Raw genomic sequence first — 16,428 nt, forward strand, 5'->3', positions numbered from 1 at the left:
GCTGGCAATAAGAGGAAGGATTCTCAGGGTGTCCTACATGGCTGCAGACGGGTCAGATCGCCCATGTTGACACCAGGGCTGGACCATCAATAGAAGAATTCAAAACAAGACCAAAAGTGGCAGACTTGCCAGAGCTACAATTAGTGATTGAGAAGGTGAGAGTACCAGCTCCTGAGCCAAAGCACAAAACCAAAGTACCAGTACAAAAATAGTTTATTGAGATCACAGTAAGGCACACGACCGTTGTTGGGGTCCGCATCCGAGCCGCATTTTTTGCGGCTCAGGTGCAGACCCATTCACTTCAGTGGGGCCGCAAAAGATGCGGACAGCACTCTGTGTGCTGTCCCGCATCCGTTCCAAGGCCCCGCAAAAAAAAATAGCATGTCCTATTCTTGTCCGTTTTGCGGGCGGCTACACGGGCGGCTTTTGTTTTTTGCGGAACAAAAATCGGCGCAGTCGTTTGCGTAAGGCCTAATACACATATAAAAGACGTTGTTACTTAAAAAGAAGGTAGCAGCAAAAAATATACACCATCCTAGTGGGACACCGGCCACAAAGTCATATTATAACATAGAGACAAGTCTCGTAGGTTACATCAGTGTATACATAAAAAACTAAAATGTGCAGATAGTTGGCAGCAGTACTGAGAAAGCACAGTGTCAAGCTATATACTGCCCACAAAAACAGGGACAAGAACGTGAAGACTGCTTCACGGCAAAGAGACCAAGAAACCTGATGAAAGGAGACGAGAGCTCGGTGCTCACTGATATAACCTACGAGACTTGTGTGGCCGCTGTCCCACTAGGATGGGGCCTTTTTTTTGCTGCTACCTTCTTTTTAAGTAACAACGTCTTTTATATATGTATAACTGTAAACTCAATAAAATATTTTTGTACAGGTACTTTGTGAGCTCCAATTTTTGTAGGTTTTGTGTCATCAATAGAAGAAGCCTGCTCTCATTAGTTTCACCAGGCGGCACCGGCAGCCACCACTAGAAGGCGACACTAGAAAGCATAAGCTCCTCCTCTGCAGGCTCAGCAGGAGGCCATTGCAGGTCTGGTTGCCCCTACTGCTGTTCTTTCTCCAGTGTGAGAGCAGGACTAGCCTTTATAGTCCCTCCCATGGTCTTCTCACTCCCTACTTCTGTTCTTTCTCCAGTGTCAGAGCAGGACTAGCCTTTATAGTCCCTCCAATGGTCTTCTCACTCCCTACTGCTGTTCTTTCTCCAGTGTCAGAGCAGGACTAGCCTTTATAGTCCCTCCCATGGTCTTCTCACTCCCTACTGCTGTTCTTTCTCCAGTGTCAGAGCAGGACTAGCCTTTATAGTCCCTCCCATGGTCTTCTCACTCCCTACTGCTGTTCTTTCTCCAGTGTCAGAGCAGGACTAGCCTTTATAGTCCCTCCCATGGTCTTCTCACTCCCTACTGCTGTTCTTTCTCCAGTCTGAGAGTAGGACTAGCCTTTATAGTCCCTCCCATGGTCTTTCGCTCCCTACTGCTGTTCTTTCTCCAGTGTCAGAGCAGGACTAGCCTTTATAGTCCCTCCAATGGTCTTCTCACTCCCTACTGCTGTTCTTTCTCCAGTGTGAGAGCAGGACTAGCCTTTATAGTCCCTCCCATGGTCTTCTCACTCCCTACTGCTGTTCTTTCTCCAGTGTCAGAGCAGGACTAGCCTTTATAGTCCCTCCAATGGTCTTCTCACTCCCTACTGCTGTTCTTTCTCCAGTGTCAGAGCAGGACTAGCCTTTATAGTCCCTCCCATGGTCTTCTCACTCCCTACTGCTGTTCTTTCTCCAGTGTCAGAGCAGGACTAGCCTTTATAGTCCCTCCATGGTCTTCTCACTCCCTACTGCTGTTCTTTCTCCAGTGTCAGAGCAGGACTAGCCTTTATAGTCCCTCCCATGGTCTTCTCACTCCCTACTGCTGTTCTTTCTCCAGTCTGAGAGTAGGACTAGCCTTTATAGTCCCTCCCATGGTCTTTTCGCTCCCTACTGCTGTTCTTTCTCCAGTGTCAGAGCAGGACTAGCCTTTATAGTCCCTTCCATGGTCTTCTCACTCCCTACTGCTGTTCTTTCTCCAGTCTGAGAGCAGGACTACCCTTTATAGTCCCTCCCATGGTCTTCTCACTCCCTACTGCTGTTCTTTCTCCAGTGTCAGAGCAGTACTACCTTTATAGTCCCATGGTCTTCTCACTCCCTACTGCTGTTCTTTCTCCAGTGTCAGAGCAGGACTAGCCTTTATAGTCCCTCCCATGGTCTTCTCACTCCCTACTTCTGTTCTTTCTCCAGTCAGAGCAGGACTACCCTTTATAGTCCCTCCCATGGTCTTCTCACTCCCTACTGCTGTTCTTTCTCCAGTGTCAGAGCAGGACTAGCCTTTATAGTCCCTCCATGGTCTTCTCACCCCACTGCTGTTCTTTCTCCAGTCTGAGAGCAGGACTAGCCTTTATAGTCCCTCCATGGTCTTCTCACTCCCACTGCTGTTCTTCTCCAGTGTGAGAGCAGGACTAGCCTTTATAGTCCTCCCATGGTCTTCTCACTCCCACTGCTGTTCTTTCTCCAGTGTGAGAGCAGGACTAGCCTTTATAGCCCCTCCATGGTCTTCTCACTCCCTACTCTGTTCTTTCTCCAGTGTGAGAGCAGGACTAGCCTTTAGTCCCTCCCATGGTCTTCTCACTCCCTACTGCTGTTCTTTCTCCAGTGTCAGAGCAGGACTAGCCTTTATAGTCCCTCCCATGGTCTTCTCACCCCACTGCTGTTCTTTCTCCAGTGTGAGAGCAGGACTAGCCTTTATATCCCTCCATGGTCTTCTCACTCCCTACTGCTGTTCTTTCTCCAGTGTCAGAGCAGGACTAGCCTTTATAGTCCCTCCAATGGTCTTCTCACTCCCTACTGCTGTTCTTTCTCCAGTGTCAGAGCAGGACTAGCCTTTATAGTCCATCCATGGTCTTCTCACTCCCTACTGCTGTTCTTTCTCCAGTGTGAGAGCAGGACTAGCCTTTATAGTCCCTCCCGTGGTCTTCTCACTCCCTACTGCTGTTCTTTCTCCAGTGTGAGAGCAGGACTAGCCTTTATAGTCCCTCCAATGGTCTTCTCACTCCCTACTGCTGTTCTTTCTCCAGTGTGAGAGCAGGACTAGCATTATAGTCCCTCCATGGTCTTCTCACTCCCTACTGCTGTTCTTTCTCCAGTGTCAGAGCAGGACTAGCCTTTATAGTACCTCCCATGGTCTTCTCGCTCCCTACTGCTGTTCTTTCTCAGTGTCAGAGCAGGACTAGCCTTTATAGTCCCTCCAATGGTCTTCTCGCTCCCTACTGCTGTTCTTTCTCTAGTGTGAGAGCAGGACTAGCCTTTATAGTCCATCCCATGGTCTTCTCACTCCCTACTGCTGTTCTTTCTCCAGTGTCAGAGCAGGACTAGCCTTTATAGTACCTCCCATGGTCTTCTCGCTCCCTACTGCTGTTCTTTCTCCAGTGTGAGAGCAGGACTAGCCTTTATAGTCCATCCCATGGTCTTCTCACTCCCTACTGCTGTTCTTTCTCCAGTGTCAGAGCAGGACTAGCCTTTATAGTCCCTCCAATGGTCTTCTCACTCCCTACTGCTGTTCTTTCTCCAGTGTCAGAGCAGGACTAGCCTTTATAGTCCCTCCCATGGTCTTCTCACTCCCTACTGCTGTTCTTTCTCCAGTCTGAGAGCAGGACTAGCCTTTATAGTCCATCCCATGGTCTTCTCACTCCCTACTTCTGTTCTTTCTCCAGTGTGAGAGCAGGACTAGCCTTTATAGTCCATCCCATGGTCTTCTCACTCCCTACTGCTGTTCTTTCTCCAGTGTCAGAGCAGGACTAGCCTTTATAGTCCCTCCCATGGTCTTCTCACTCCCTACTGCTGTTCTTTCTCCAGTGTCAGAGCAGGACTAGCCTTTATAGTCCCTCCAATGGTCTTCTCACTCCCTACTGCTGTTCTTTCTCCAGTGTCAGAGCAGGACTAGCCTTTATAGTCCCTCCCATGGTCTTCTCACTCCCCACTGCTGTTCTTTCTCCAGTGTCAGAGCAGGACTAGCCTTTATAGTACCTCCCATGGTCTTCTCACTCCCCACTGCTGTTCTTTCTCCAGTGTCAGAGCAGGACTAGCCTTTATAGTCCCTCCAATGGTCTTCTCACTCCCTACTGCTGTTCTTTCTCCAGTGTCAGAGCAGGACTAGCCTTTATAGTCCCTCCAATGGTCTTCTCACTCCCTACTGCTGTTCTTTCTCCAGTGTCAGAGCAGGACTAGCCTTTATAGTCCCTCCAATGGTCTTCTCACTCCCTACTGCTGTTCTTTCTCCAGTGTCAGAGCAGGACTAGCCTTTATAGTCCCTCCCATGGTCTTCTCACTCCCTACTGCTGTTCTTTCTCCAGTGTGAGAGCAGGACTAGCCTTTATAGTCCATCCCATGGTCTTCTCACTCCCTACTTCTGTTCTTTCTCCAGTCTGAGAGCAGGACTAGCCTTTATAGTCCCTCCCATGGTCTTCTCACTCCCTACTGCTGTTCTTTCTCCAGTGTCAGAGCAGGACTAGCCTTTATAGCCCCTCCAATGGTCTCCCTCGCTCCCTACTGTCATGTTTTCTCCTGTCATGTCTGATCATAGGTCTAGCCTTTATTTCCTTATGGACCCCAGTCTCTGCCTCTTCCATTTTTCAGAGGCCTTTAGCTTCAATCTCAGGACTTCTCTTTGTGAAGTTTGACATATGGTCCTTCCCCTGCACACACTCCTCGTTCTGGTCTTGGACACCCTCCCATGTTCTCTAAAACATTAAAACCATTAAAGCAATAGCTGTAAACCAAAAATGATAACCTTTATGGAGCCGACCATGCGAAGACAGCTGTGTACACCATGATGTCAGATGGTCTTTCCGTGTCTCTCCATGCCCCAAATGGCACCAGGAGGAGGATGTGGTGGAGGTCATCAGCAAGTCATATGGTCTGTTCCATGGTGACTTCAATAAGTGATCTAAGGGGAATTCTATATGTTCCTATGAAAACATATGGTCCTTCTTAGCAGAGCATCTGCCTTGGAAAACCGGGTTTCAAAACACAGTGCAAAGAAATGAAGTTCTAGAAGTCAACAGCCTGTCCGTTATCAAATCTGGGCCATGGTAGTCTATGTGCACAGGGACAGGCATGTCTCCATGCTTAGAGATTAATGGAAGTTGACCTTTCTGATTGTGGTGACCTCTATCAGAAGGGTCTCCGAGTTGGCCATTTTTTTGTGTTACCTCAATCCTTCTGCATGTGGTTTGACACCCAGTGCCTTTCTTCTGGAGGTCATTTCTGATTTCACCTGAATGAAGAGTGTGTGTTACCTTCATTTTGTCCCTCTCACACCCCAGGGAGAGGTCTCTTCACGATCTGGATGTGGTGATGGCCATTCTCCTTGATCTGTTAGTCACCTCTTCCTTCAGGAGCATGGGCTCTCTACTTCATCCCAGACTGTAAACTGAAGAGGTTGGTGGCCTCCAGAGTGACCATATTGATTACCGAGAACGCTTGAAGGTTCGGGATCCTCCTTTTAAGATTAGCACACTCTGCACCTTCTGTGGGTGCTTCCTGGGCAGTAAAGAACATGTCAAATATTTAAGGTGATGACCTGGCTGCCATTGAGGCTGCACATGGCAAATCCCAGAGGATCTCCACCACAGGACACCAGCAGAGGTCGTGGAGATCCATGCTCAGCTGGTGTCATGATGGAGACTTAATGTTATGGCTGCTTGGTGTTTCTCTCTCTGTACCTCCACACTGATGACGACGATTTTCCTCCTCAGGACAGGAGTACCGCATGTATAACACGTATGACGTCCATTTCTACGCCTCCTTTGCCCTCATCATGCTGTGGCCTCAGCTGGAGCTCAGTCTTCAGTACGACATGGGTGAGTGTGTGGATATGTGTGTACGCTACCTTATTAATCACTGATCACAACCCCTCACACCAGGAGTCGGCAACCTTCAGCACTCCGCAAATTGCAGAACGCACACGGCCGGCATTCGTGATGTGCGGACCGACAGACACGGCGGTGTTACGGCTGACAGAAGATGCAAAGAAAAAGTTAGATTTTTTTCAAAGTTTTTTTTTTTTTTAAGTTGTCAATAGGTTTTTTCTTGTTTTACCTTTGGTATCGCCGTATTCGTATTGAGCTGCAGAATAAGGACATCCGATCTATTATAGTGCACAGTGAACGCCGTGATGTCAGTACCCCCAAATATTGGCGGAATTGTGCTGGTTTTTCTATTTAACCCTACAGAATTTTTTGCCAGTTTTCCAATAACAGACCTGGTAAATTAAATGGGGTCCTTAACCCCTTCCCACCTTCCTATAGCCAGAACTTGTGGGACAAGATGCATTTTTTAAAAGCACAATTTAATTTAACACTGGAAAACAGGGGAAACAATTATTTGTGTGGTTAAATTGAAAAACCCCACTTCCAATGTTTTTTGGGGTTTTGACATGACGGCGTTCGCGGTGCGCTAACACTGCTATGACGTCCTTATTCTGCGGCTCCATACGAGTCCAGCGATTCCAACACTTGTCTAGGTTTTATCATTTTTCAAAACAAAATGTCCATACAAGAAAAAGGGTTGGCCCTGCTGAGTGCGACCAATGTCCGTGTTCACACCTGCGCTCCCAGCACGCGCTGCATGGCGGTGCTCTGCCCAATAGCCGAGAAAGTGACTGCGGCCCTGACCGTCCAGTAATCTGGCATGGCCGGACTCATCTCTGCGCTGCCCGCATTTTCCAACGCCGTCAGTTTCTCTTTTATTTGTGGATTTTTTCTTTATTTTTTTGTCTGTGAAGGTTCTCATTTATCCAGGACATGGTAAATCTGCAAAGAATGAATCAAGGCAACTGGACGTACTGTAGATGTCGTGAAGACGTTTCACCCGTTCCTCCAACTGACTCCAATTGGGATAATGGAATCAACACCTCTGACCCCATGCTGGGTAGAATGACCTCTGACCCCATGCTGGGTAGAATGACCTCTGACCCCATGCTGGGTAGAATGACCTCTGACCCCATGCTGGGTAGAATGACCTCTGACCCCATGCTGGGTAGAATGACCCCTGACCCCATGCTGGGTAGAATGACCCCTGACCCCATGCTGGGTAGAATGACCCCTGACCCCATGCTGGGTAGAATGACCCCTGACCCCATGCTGGGTAGAATGACCCCTGACCCCATGCTGGGTAGAATGACCCCTGACCCCATGCTGGGTAGAATGACCCCTGACCCCATGCTGGGTAGAATGACCCCTGACCCCATGCTGGGTAGAATGACCAGATGTTGATTCAGTTACATATTTATTCCCAGAGAATTCTTGTACAGTCACTCAGAATTGAGAGTGCGTCCAGTTGCCTTGATTTATTATATATATATATATATATATATATATATATATATATATATTATTTTTTTTTGCTACTTTAGAAAAAAAAATAAACTTTTCTTTGCATCGCCATTTCCTGGCAGCCTTGACTTCTTTCTATTTCCGATTACAGGGCTGTAGGAGGGCTGTTTTTTTTTTTGTGGGACAAACTGTAGTTTTTATTTTTTTTGGAAGGGGATGGTGACAAAAAAAATTGCAAATTGTGTAGTTTTAATTTTTTTTTCCGTTAAGTCTTCACCACACAGGATTTTTCTAAATATATATTTTATTAGTTCAGATATTTTTGGATACGCCGACACCTGATACGTATTTTTTTTATTGTTGATATAGTTTTATATGTAAAATTTGGAAAGGAGGGTAATTTCAACTTTTAATATTTTTTATTTATTTAATAACTATTAGCCCCCTAAGGTCCCTTTTAGAGGAGCGGGTGTCACGCTGTGGACGGGCATTCCAGAACTGTAAGGGTTAATCAATATACTGCAGTGCTGGGAGGTCAGGACGGGTGCTGTGCGCTGAGTCCGCAGTGTGACACCCGCTTAGGGGGCTAGAACCTGGGATCTATTAGGGTGAACTGGATTTTCCATTTCCCCACCATGACTGCATACAACTGGAGATTGACCCCTGACCTCGGTAGGGGCAGGAAACAGAAAAAGTTGTCCCCTCCCCCCACCATTCCCGGTGTTTTCCTGCCCCTACAGTGGCCAGGACAGGGAAAGGCCTCTCTGCCTGTCCGGGAGGTGACGGTGGATCTTTTCTTTTCCCCAGTCGTCTCCATGACAACATGTCCAGAGACCTCCTCTGATAGGACAGGAAAAACACAAAGGGTTAACATGCCAGCCCTGCCCTCCATCAGGAGGCTCTGATAATACAGGCCAAGATCGGATCTGGAGTGCGGCTCTCTTCGGGGGGGCCTGTGCACGGGCGCAGATGGTGCTGTCCCGTGTCAAGATCCCCTGCAGCGGTCCAGGTGGATTACATGCAGAGGGGAAGGAAGCTGGGGGCGGAGCCGGACGTCATGACATCATCTCCAGGCGCCGCAGGTCACAGGAAAGATAAAAGACTGCAGGACCTGCTCAATGGTGCCGGACGGCGCAATCCTTTCTACAGGAGAGAGCCGTGCAGTGTCTGCTGGCGGACGGAGTGTTATAGATGAGCCGAGCCGGGAGCTGTGTGAGTAGCCTGGTGTCAGGTACATGGTGTACTCCCCCCTATAGCCTGTACATGGTGTATACCGTGTACATGGTGTACTCCCCCCTATAGCCTGTACATGGTGTACTCCCCCCTATAGCCTGTACATGGTGTATACCGTGTACATGGTGTACTCCCCCCTATAGCCTGTACATGGTGTACTCCCCCCTATAGCCTGTACATGGTGTACTCCCCCCTATAGCCTGTACATGGTGTACTCCCCCCTATAGCCTGTACATGGTGTACTCCCCCCTATAGCCTGTACATGGTGTCCTCCCCCCTATAGCCTGTACATGGTGTACCCCCCCCTCCCCATACCCTGTACATGTTGAACCCCCCCCCCTCCTATACCCTGTACATGGTGGGTGTACCCCCCTTCTATACCCTGTACATGGTGTACCCCCCCCCTCCCCATACCCTATACATGTTGAACCCCCCCCCTCCTATACCCTGTACATGGTGGGTGTACCCCCCCCCCCTATACCCTGTACATGGTGTACCCCCCCCCCCCCCTATACCCTGTACATGGTGTGTACCCCCCCCCCCCCCCCCCCCCCCCCCCCCCCTATACCCTGGGTAGCTGATCCTTCTCCCCCTCATACTTCAGGGAGGAAAGGATTCTGCTGCTAAAGAGACCGGAACATGTGGAGTATGTTCTAAGCTAAACCCTGTGACCAGGCTTCTATTGGCTAATGCATTTATGTCCCGGTCTAAAACCTTCCCGGACACCTGATGTACCTGTGTGCCAAATTTCGTGATTGTAAATGCGACGGTGCGCATTCCTTTGGCGGACATACTGTCACTCTTCAGTGTGGGAGGGAAATACCACCCTGAGCATAGGAGGGAAGGGGGGGGGGAACAGGGAATCAGGCCTGAGAACTAGGGAAGGAAGATGGACACCTCCTAGTGAAAACCCTAACCAAAATCCTGACTGATAACCAGTATGAACAGACCCCTGAGGTAGGTGAGTTCATACGCAGGAATACCTAAAGTCCTATCAAGCCCAATAGGACCCTGGTACTAATGGCAGAGACGAGACTACATGTTCCTCCAAAAGGAAGGAAGGACGAACAGGAGTCTACTTCAGGCCTAATACAAACAATAGGGAAATGCAACACACAGAACCCTAGTAAAATGCAAAAGGTAAAGGAAAGACTTAACTTCAAAGGAGCAATGAAAGCACCAGGAACTCAGCTGAGATCCAACCACAATCTATCCAAAGGTCCAAACAGAAGCTATAAACCGCACAGCATTGTGGGAGAAACGACTATAAATAGAGAAGGTTAAATGGTCCTAATAGCCACACCTGGTGAAAGAAGGGGCGGCAAGCACCAGAAACAACACCGACGTCATTTCATCCAAACGGAAAACATGTCGGATAAAACCACGTGTTGCCAGTCTCATCGATCTCCTGCCACCGGTCGCGGGAACATCCATGATACATACACACATACATGCACTCAGCTTTATATATTAGATCCCAGGGTACTGCATCGGGTTAGGGAACCTGAACTACCGGCGGTAACTTACCAACACTGGGCAGGCCTTGCATTCCTTTAATCGGATGCCTGTTCACTGTAGCCTCCTTTCCCCTAGTCGGACAAGCTGGCGTGAGGAGGCAAGCTCCGCATGGTGATCGCGGGCGTCTGATGTCACTTCCGGGTTCGGGGTGGCGCTCTTGCGTACCCGGAAGACCTTTTGTAATACAGAGCCGACACACTTCAAAAAGGGATCATTACCCTTTGAGGATTCATCTCAGTTAAAAGATCCCATGGAAAGGAAGGAGGATAGTCTACTACGCAAATCTGGTCTGAAGACAAATATAGCAGCAACATCAGTAGCCAGATCAATGTATCTTTGGTTAAATGAGCTAGAAAATCACCTAAAAAATAAAGCGGCCAGAGAAGAGCTAATAGCCTCAATACCCCTTCTAAAGTCCGCTCTCCTAGCAGACGCTTCAGACGAAACGGTCAGATTCTCAGCACAAGATGCGTCGCTATCTAATGCGGCTAGAAGAGCGCTGTGTGTGAAGTCTGGGACTGGAGATAAAACTTCCAAGATGAAACTCTGCTCCATAGCATTTTCTGGGAAATATATGTCTTTGATCCAGTTTTCCGGCTGACAAGAAAAAGGGGTTTCCTGAAGAAAGACCCTTTCGCCCCTTTAGTAACCAAGAGAGATCATACAGGGGTAAAGGAAAGACAGGGTTGGAGTTATCACAAGGGTGGGCCAGGAAAAGGATTTCTCCTCAAAATAGACCAAATGAAAAACAATGACGCCAAGATTGGGGGAAGACTGAAGAAGTTTTTATCCCAATGGGAGACAATAGCAACAAATCCTTGGGCCCTGAATATTGTAAAAAAAAAGGTACAAGATAAAGTTTTCTTCTCCTCCCCCAAGCAGATTCCAGATCACAACTCAAAACTGCTCATAGGAAAAATCTGGTAAGGAGTCCAGGATCTTCTAAGGTTAGGAGTGGTAGTTCAGGTTCCACAATCTCAGCAGGGTTATTACTCCAATCTTTTACTTGTAACAAAACCAGGTTTCTACCGAACTATAATAAATCTAAACAAATACTTAAAATACAGGAAATTCAAAACGGAGACCCTAAACTCTACCATTCCACTAATAAAGAGAAATGCGTTACTGAGAACAGTCGACCTAAAAGACGCATACTACCACATACCGATCCTTGATCAGTCTCCTAATACCTAAGGTTTGCCCTAAAAAATCCTACTGGAGGCAGATCTCATTTTCAGTTTGTCGCTCTCCCGTTTGGCATATCATCGGCTCCCAGAGTTTACCTGTATGGTGTCGCATCTAAGGAAGGATTAATAATAATACCCTGCCAGACACGTGGAGTCAAATAAAACAGGACATTCTTACACCTGCTAAAAGATCTAGGATGGGTAGTAAATCTAGGTGTCCTGTCTTCATCCTCTGACAAGGGTCAAATTCTTGGGAATTCTTCTGGACTCAGAGAAACAAATATCTTTTCTTCCAAACAGGAAAATAGAATCGCTACAACAGAAAGTCTGCATATTTTAAAAGAAAAGATCCTGCTCTATCAGGGAAGCTCTGATCCTCTGGTTGTTACTGACATCGTGCATAACCTCAGTAACCTGGTGCCAAATTAATTTCCGAGTTCTCCAATCTTGGTTGCTAAGGAAAAGGGCCAGACGTCTCTAGATCGGAAGATTCCTATTCCGGAACTCGTAAAAACATGTCTTCCCTGGTAGACGATACCATCAAAACTCAGGAAGGGAGTGGTATGGCAAAAGACCCCATCAATCCTAATTCAAACAGACGCAAGCGGGACAGGTTGGGGAGCAAAGGTAGAAGACCCAATTCTATCAAGGCGTCTGGCCAACCAGAATGCCCAGTCAATCATCAAAATACTGAGAACTTTGTGCGGTATGGGAGACTTTAAAAGCAGCATCAGAGATCTTGCAGGGTCATCAAATAAAGATTCTTTCAGACAACGTAACAAGTGTCGTACCTCAAACATCAAGGAGGGACAAGGTCAAAAAAACTAATAAATCTTTCAGAAAAAATATTCTCCTGGGCAGAAAGAACAGTGAGATCCATAACAGTGGTACATCTAAAGGGAAGTCAGAGCTATGTGGCAGATGTTCTTAGCAGAAAGAAGCTAGTTCAGTCCGTGGTCTCTAAATACAGAGATATTCAAAATGATAGAGAGCAGATGGGGTTCTTCGTTGATGGACTTATTTGCCTCAAGGGAAAATACAAAGACCCAAATGTTCCGTTTACTAAACCCCAGGGACAGGCCCTGGGCAGTAGATGCATTCTCCCGAAGCTCAAGTTGACCTCAAGAGTAATTCAAAAAGCCCTTCAGGAAAGGTTGACACTCATATTAATAACTCCATTTTGGCCAAAAAGAAGTTGGTTCTCCCTACTCAAAAGATTATCGTTGCAAGAACCTTGGATTCTTCCCAACAGGAAGGACTTTCTAGTACAGGTTCCCATTGTCCATCCCCATACAGAACTCTTACAATTGACTGCATGAGTCCGACATTCTAAGACGTCAAGGTCTTTCGGATAAAGTAATATCCACATTAAGATCTAGCAGGGGAATAATTACATCAGCAATCTAACAGCAGATCTGGAAAATATTCTGTTCTTGGTCAGGTGACACAGCTCCAAATCATTCAAAATTAAAGATCCAAAAATTTTGGAGTTTCTTCAACAAGGTCTAGACTTGGGTCTTAGACCCTCTACCTTTTAAAAGTACAGATATCTGCACCTAGTGCCTTTTTTTACACAGACCTAGCAAGCCACAGATGGATAAAAAGGTTTGTCAGGGCAGCCTCTAGGTTAAGGCCTTTCATTAGACCACGTGTCCCTTCTTGGGATCTAAACATTGTCCTTACAGGTCTTACAAAAAGTAAGCTTAGTTAAGTCCCTCTCTTATAAGACTGCTTTCCTATTTGCCATCTCATCGGCAAGAAGACTGGGGGAGATTCAGGCCCTCTCAATCTGAGAACCTTATCTCACAATCCAAGATGACAGGATAATTCTGAAACTTGATCCTGGTTTCCTACCCAAGGTGGTAACAAATTTCCATAGAGACCAGGAAATAATTCTACCATCCTTTTGCAATAACCCTAAAAATCCTAGAGAAAAATAATTAAATTTTTTAGATGTAAGAATGACAGCTCTCCGAGGTTGAGGTTACCAAACAAGTTAGACTAGTAGATAACCTCTGAGTCCAGGTAAAATGGTATCCAGGGCATCCATTGCCAGGTGGATTAGACAGACTATATCTAACTGTTATAATATCCAGGGTCTAGATTGTCCTGTAAATATTAGAGCCCATTCCACTAGAGCTGTGTCTTCCTCCTACGCTGAAAAAGCGGGTTCATCTTTGGAACAGATCTGCCAGGCTGCGACCTGGTCCAATATGCACACCTTTGTCAAACATTATAGACTTGATCTATCTTTGATATCAGATCTATCCTTCGGACGGAAGGTTCTTAAAGCCGTAGCCCCCCCTAATTGGTGAACGGTTAGGTCTCCAGTTGTATGCCGTCATGGTGGAGAAATCGAAAATCAGAATGTCTCACCGGTAATTCTGTTTCCATGAATCCACCATGATGGCATGATTACCCTCAAAAAATAATAATAAAATCTATGTATATAGATATATCAACATCGGGCACTGTAGTCATTTAGAAATACACTGAGGAATGGTGGTGGGAGCCACCTACAGAGGTCCGGGGTCAATCTCCAGTTGTATGCCGTCATGGTGCATTCATGGAAACAGAATTACCGGTGAGACTAAATGCTCCCTGCTGAGCTGTGCAGAGGGAGCTGCATCCTTAATTCCACACGTGCCGCCATTAGTGTTGATTGTGGCACCTGAGGGGTTAAATGACGGGGTGTGGTGGGATTGCCGTTCCCTATAATTGTGTGATACAGCTGACACCCACCGCTAATGGAGTGGGCTCACTGCAGCTGCCTGCTCCATACAATCTTACGCAAAAAATAAGCCCTCATATGGTTATATGAACGGAAAATTAAAAAAGTTATGGCTAATGGAACGAGATAAAGACGAAAATGCAAAAACAAAAATGGGCCTGGTACTTAAGGGGCTAAGGCTACTTTCACACTAGCTCCAGCCTTCTCCGGCGGGTGACATGTCGTAGTTTTTTTTCCGGCTGCCTCTCAGCATGTTTGCCATGCTGCCGCCGGAATGCCCCATCTCATGCTGCACAGAAGACCTCCGAGTCATTGGCTTCTATGGGCATAAAAGGAGAGAAACTCACTGTGTGGCCAGCAATCTGCCCTGATCTCAACCCTATAGAGAAACTTTGGAGTATCCTCAAGAAAAAGATCTATGGGGTGGGGGAGAGGCAGTTCATATCTGGGAGCTATTCTGACCTCCTGCAAAGAAATTCAAGCAGAAACTCTCCAAAAACTCATATGTTCAATGGAAGCGAGAATTGTGAAGGTGACATCAGAGAGGGGTCCTAGGTGTACCTGTAACTTGGCCTGTTAAGATGTTTTTGATTTGAAATAGCTTTTGATTTCAGTAAATGTGACCTCTTAATGCTGCAAATTCAACAAACCATTTTCAGTTCTTTACAACCTGTAACATGTTTGGAAACTGCTGTGCAGAATGATTTGGAACAGTGCAGTTTGAGGGTTAATTCGTGAAAAAAAGTCATCATTGGGAGGTTTGTTCAATAAAGTTTGAGTTAAATTTTATTAACGGTTGATGACTTGAAGATTAACTTTCATTTGCATCAACCATTTAGGAAAATCAGAAAAATATCATTTGCGTAATAATTTGGAACATGGTGCAGTGCATGGCTGTCAAATGGACTTTCCTATATGACGCATATCTACGTGCAAGAGGACATTAAAGGGTTTCTCCAGGAATGATTTGACTTTCATTTCCAGGCAATTTCCAGTGTTTGCATTTACATTTTTCACTCCCTGCCTTCCCAGAGTCATAACTTTTTTATTAGGAAAACGCAATTCTGTCACAGTTTTATGTTTGTTTGTTTTTTACTATGAGATAAAACTGACCTGTTCTCTACATTCTCCGGGTCAGTACGATTACAGCGATACCACATTTATATAGTTTTATGGGTTTTGTTTTTACAGCGTTCCCTATGAGATATAACTGACCTGTTCTCTTCATTCTCCGGTCAGTACGATTACAGTGATACCACATTTATATAGTTTTATGGGTTTCGTTTTTACAGCGTTCCCTATGAGATAAAACTGACCTGTTCCCTTCATTCTCCGGGTCAGTACGATTACAGCGATACCACATTTATATAGTTTTATGGGTTTTGTTTTTACAGTGTTCCCTATGAGATAAAACTGACCTGTTCCCTTCATTCTCCGGGTCAGTACGATTACAGTGATACCACATTTATATAGTTTTATGGGTTTTGTTTTTACAGTGTTCCCTATAAGATAAAACTGACCTGTTCTCTTCATTCTCGGGGTCAGTACGATTACAGTGATACCACATTTATATAGTTTTATGGGTTTTGTTTTTACAACGTTCCCTATGAGATAAAACTGACCTGTTCCCTTCATTCTCCGGGTCAGTATGATTACAGTGATACCACATTTATATAGTTTTATGGGTTTTCTGTTTACAGCATTCTCTATGAGATAAAACTGACCTGTTCTCTTCATTCTCCGGTCAGTACGATTACAGTGATACCACATTTATATAGTTTATGGGTTTTGTGTTTACAGCGTTCCCTATGAGATAAAACTGTCCTGTTCCCTTCATTCTCCGGGTCAGTACGATTACAGTGATACCACATTTATATAGTTTTATGGGTTTTCTGTTTACAGCGTTCCCTATGAGATAAAACTGACCTGTACCCTTCATTCTCCGGTCAGTACGATTACAGTGATACCACATTTATATAGTTTATGGGTTTTGTTTTTACAGCGTTCCCTATGAGATAAAACTGACCTGTTCCCTTCATTCTCCGGGTCAGTACGATTACAGTGATACCACATTTATATAGTTTATGGGTTTTGTTTTTACAGCGTTCCCTATGAGATAAAACTGACCTGTTCCCTTCATTCTCCGGTCGGTACGATTACAGTGATACCACATTTATATAGTTTTATGGGTGTTGTTTACAGCGTTCCCTATGAGATAAAACTGACCTGTTCTCATTCTCCGGGTCAGTACGATTACAGCGATACCACATTTATATAGTTTTATGGGTTTTGTTTTTACAGCGTTCCCTATGAGATAAAACTGTCCTGTTCCCTTCATTCTCCGGGTCAGTACGATTACAGTGATACCACATTTATATAGTT

At 45.9% G+C, this 16,428-nt stretch overlaps 1 protein-coding gene across 1 annotated transcript in view; it reads left to right on the forward strand.

Annotated features, from left to right (window-relative positions):
- GBA2 (glucosylceramidase beta 2) overlaps positions 1–16,428 on the forward strand; it is a 121,758-nt gene that overhangs the window by 79,567 nt on the left and 25,763 nt on the right. Inside the window, 1 exon segment of the mRNA XM_040420669.1 lies at positions 5,800–5,904. Coding sequence (XP_040276603.1) covers positions 5,800–5,904 — 105 coding nt within the window.

The sequence above is a fragment of the Bufo bufo genome, chromosome 2 (genome assembly GCF_905171765.1).
Source record: "Bufo bufo chromosome 2, aBufBuf1.1, whole genome shotgun sequence".
Lineage (NCBI taxonomy): Eukaryota > Metazoa > Chordata > Amphibia > Anura > Bufonidae > Bufo > Bufo bufo.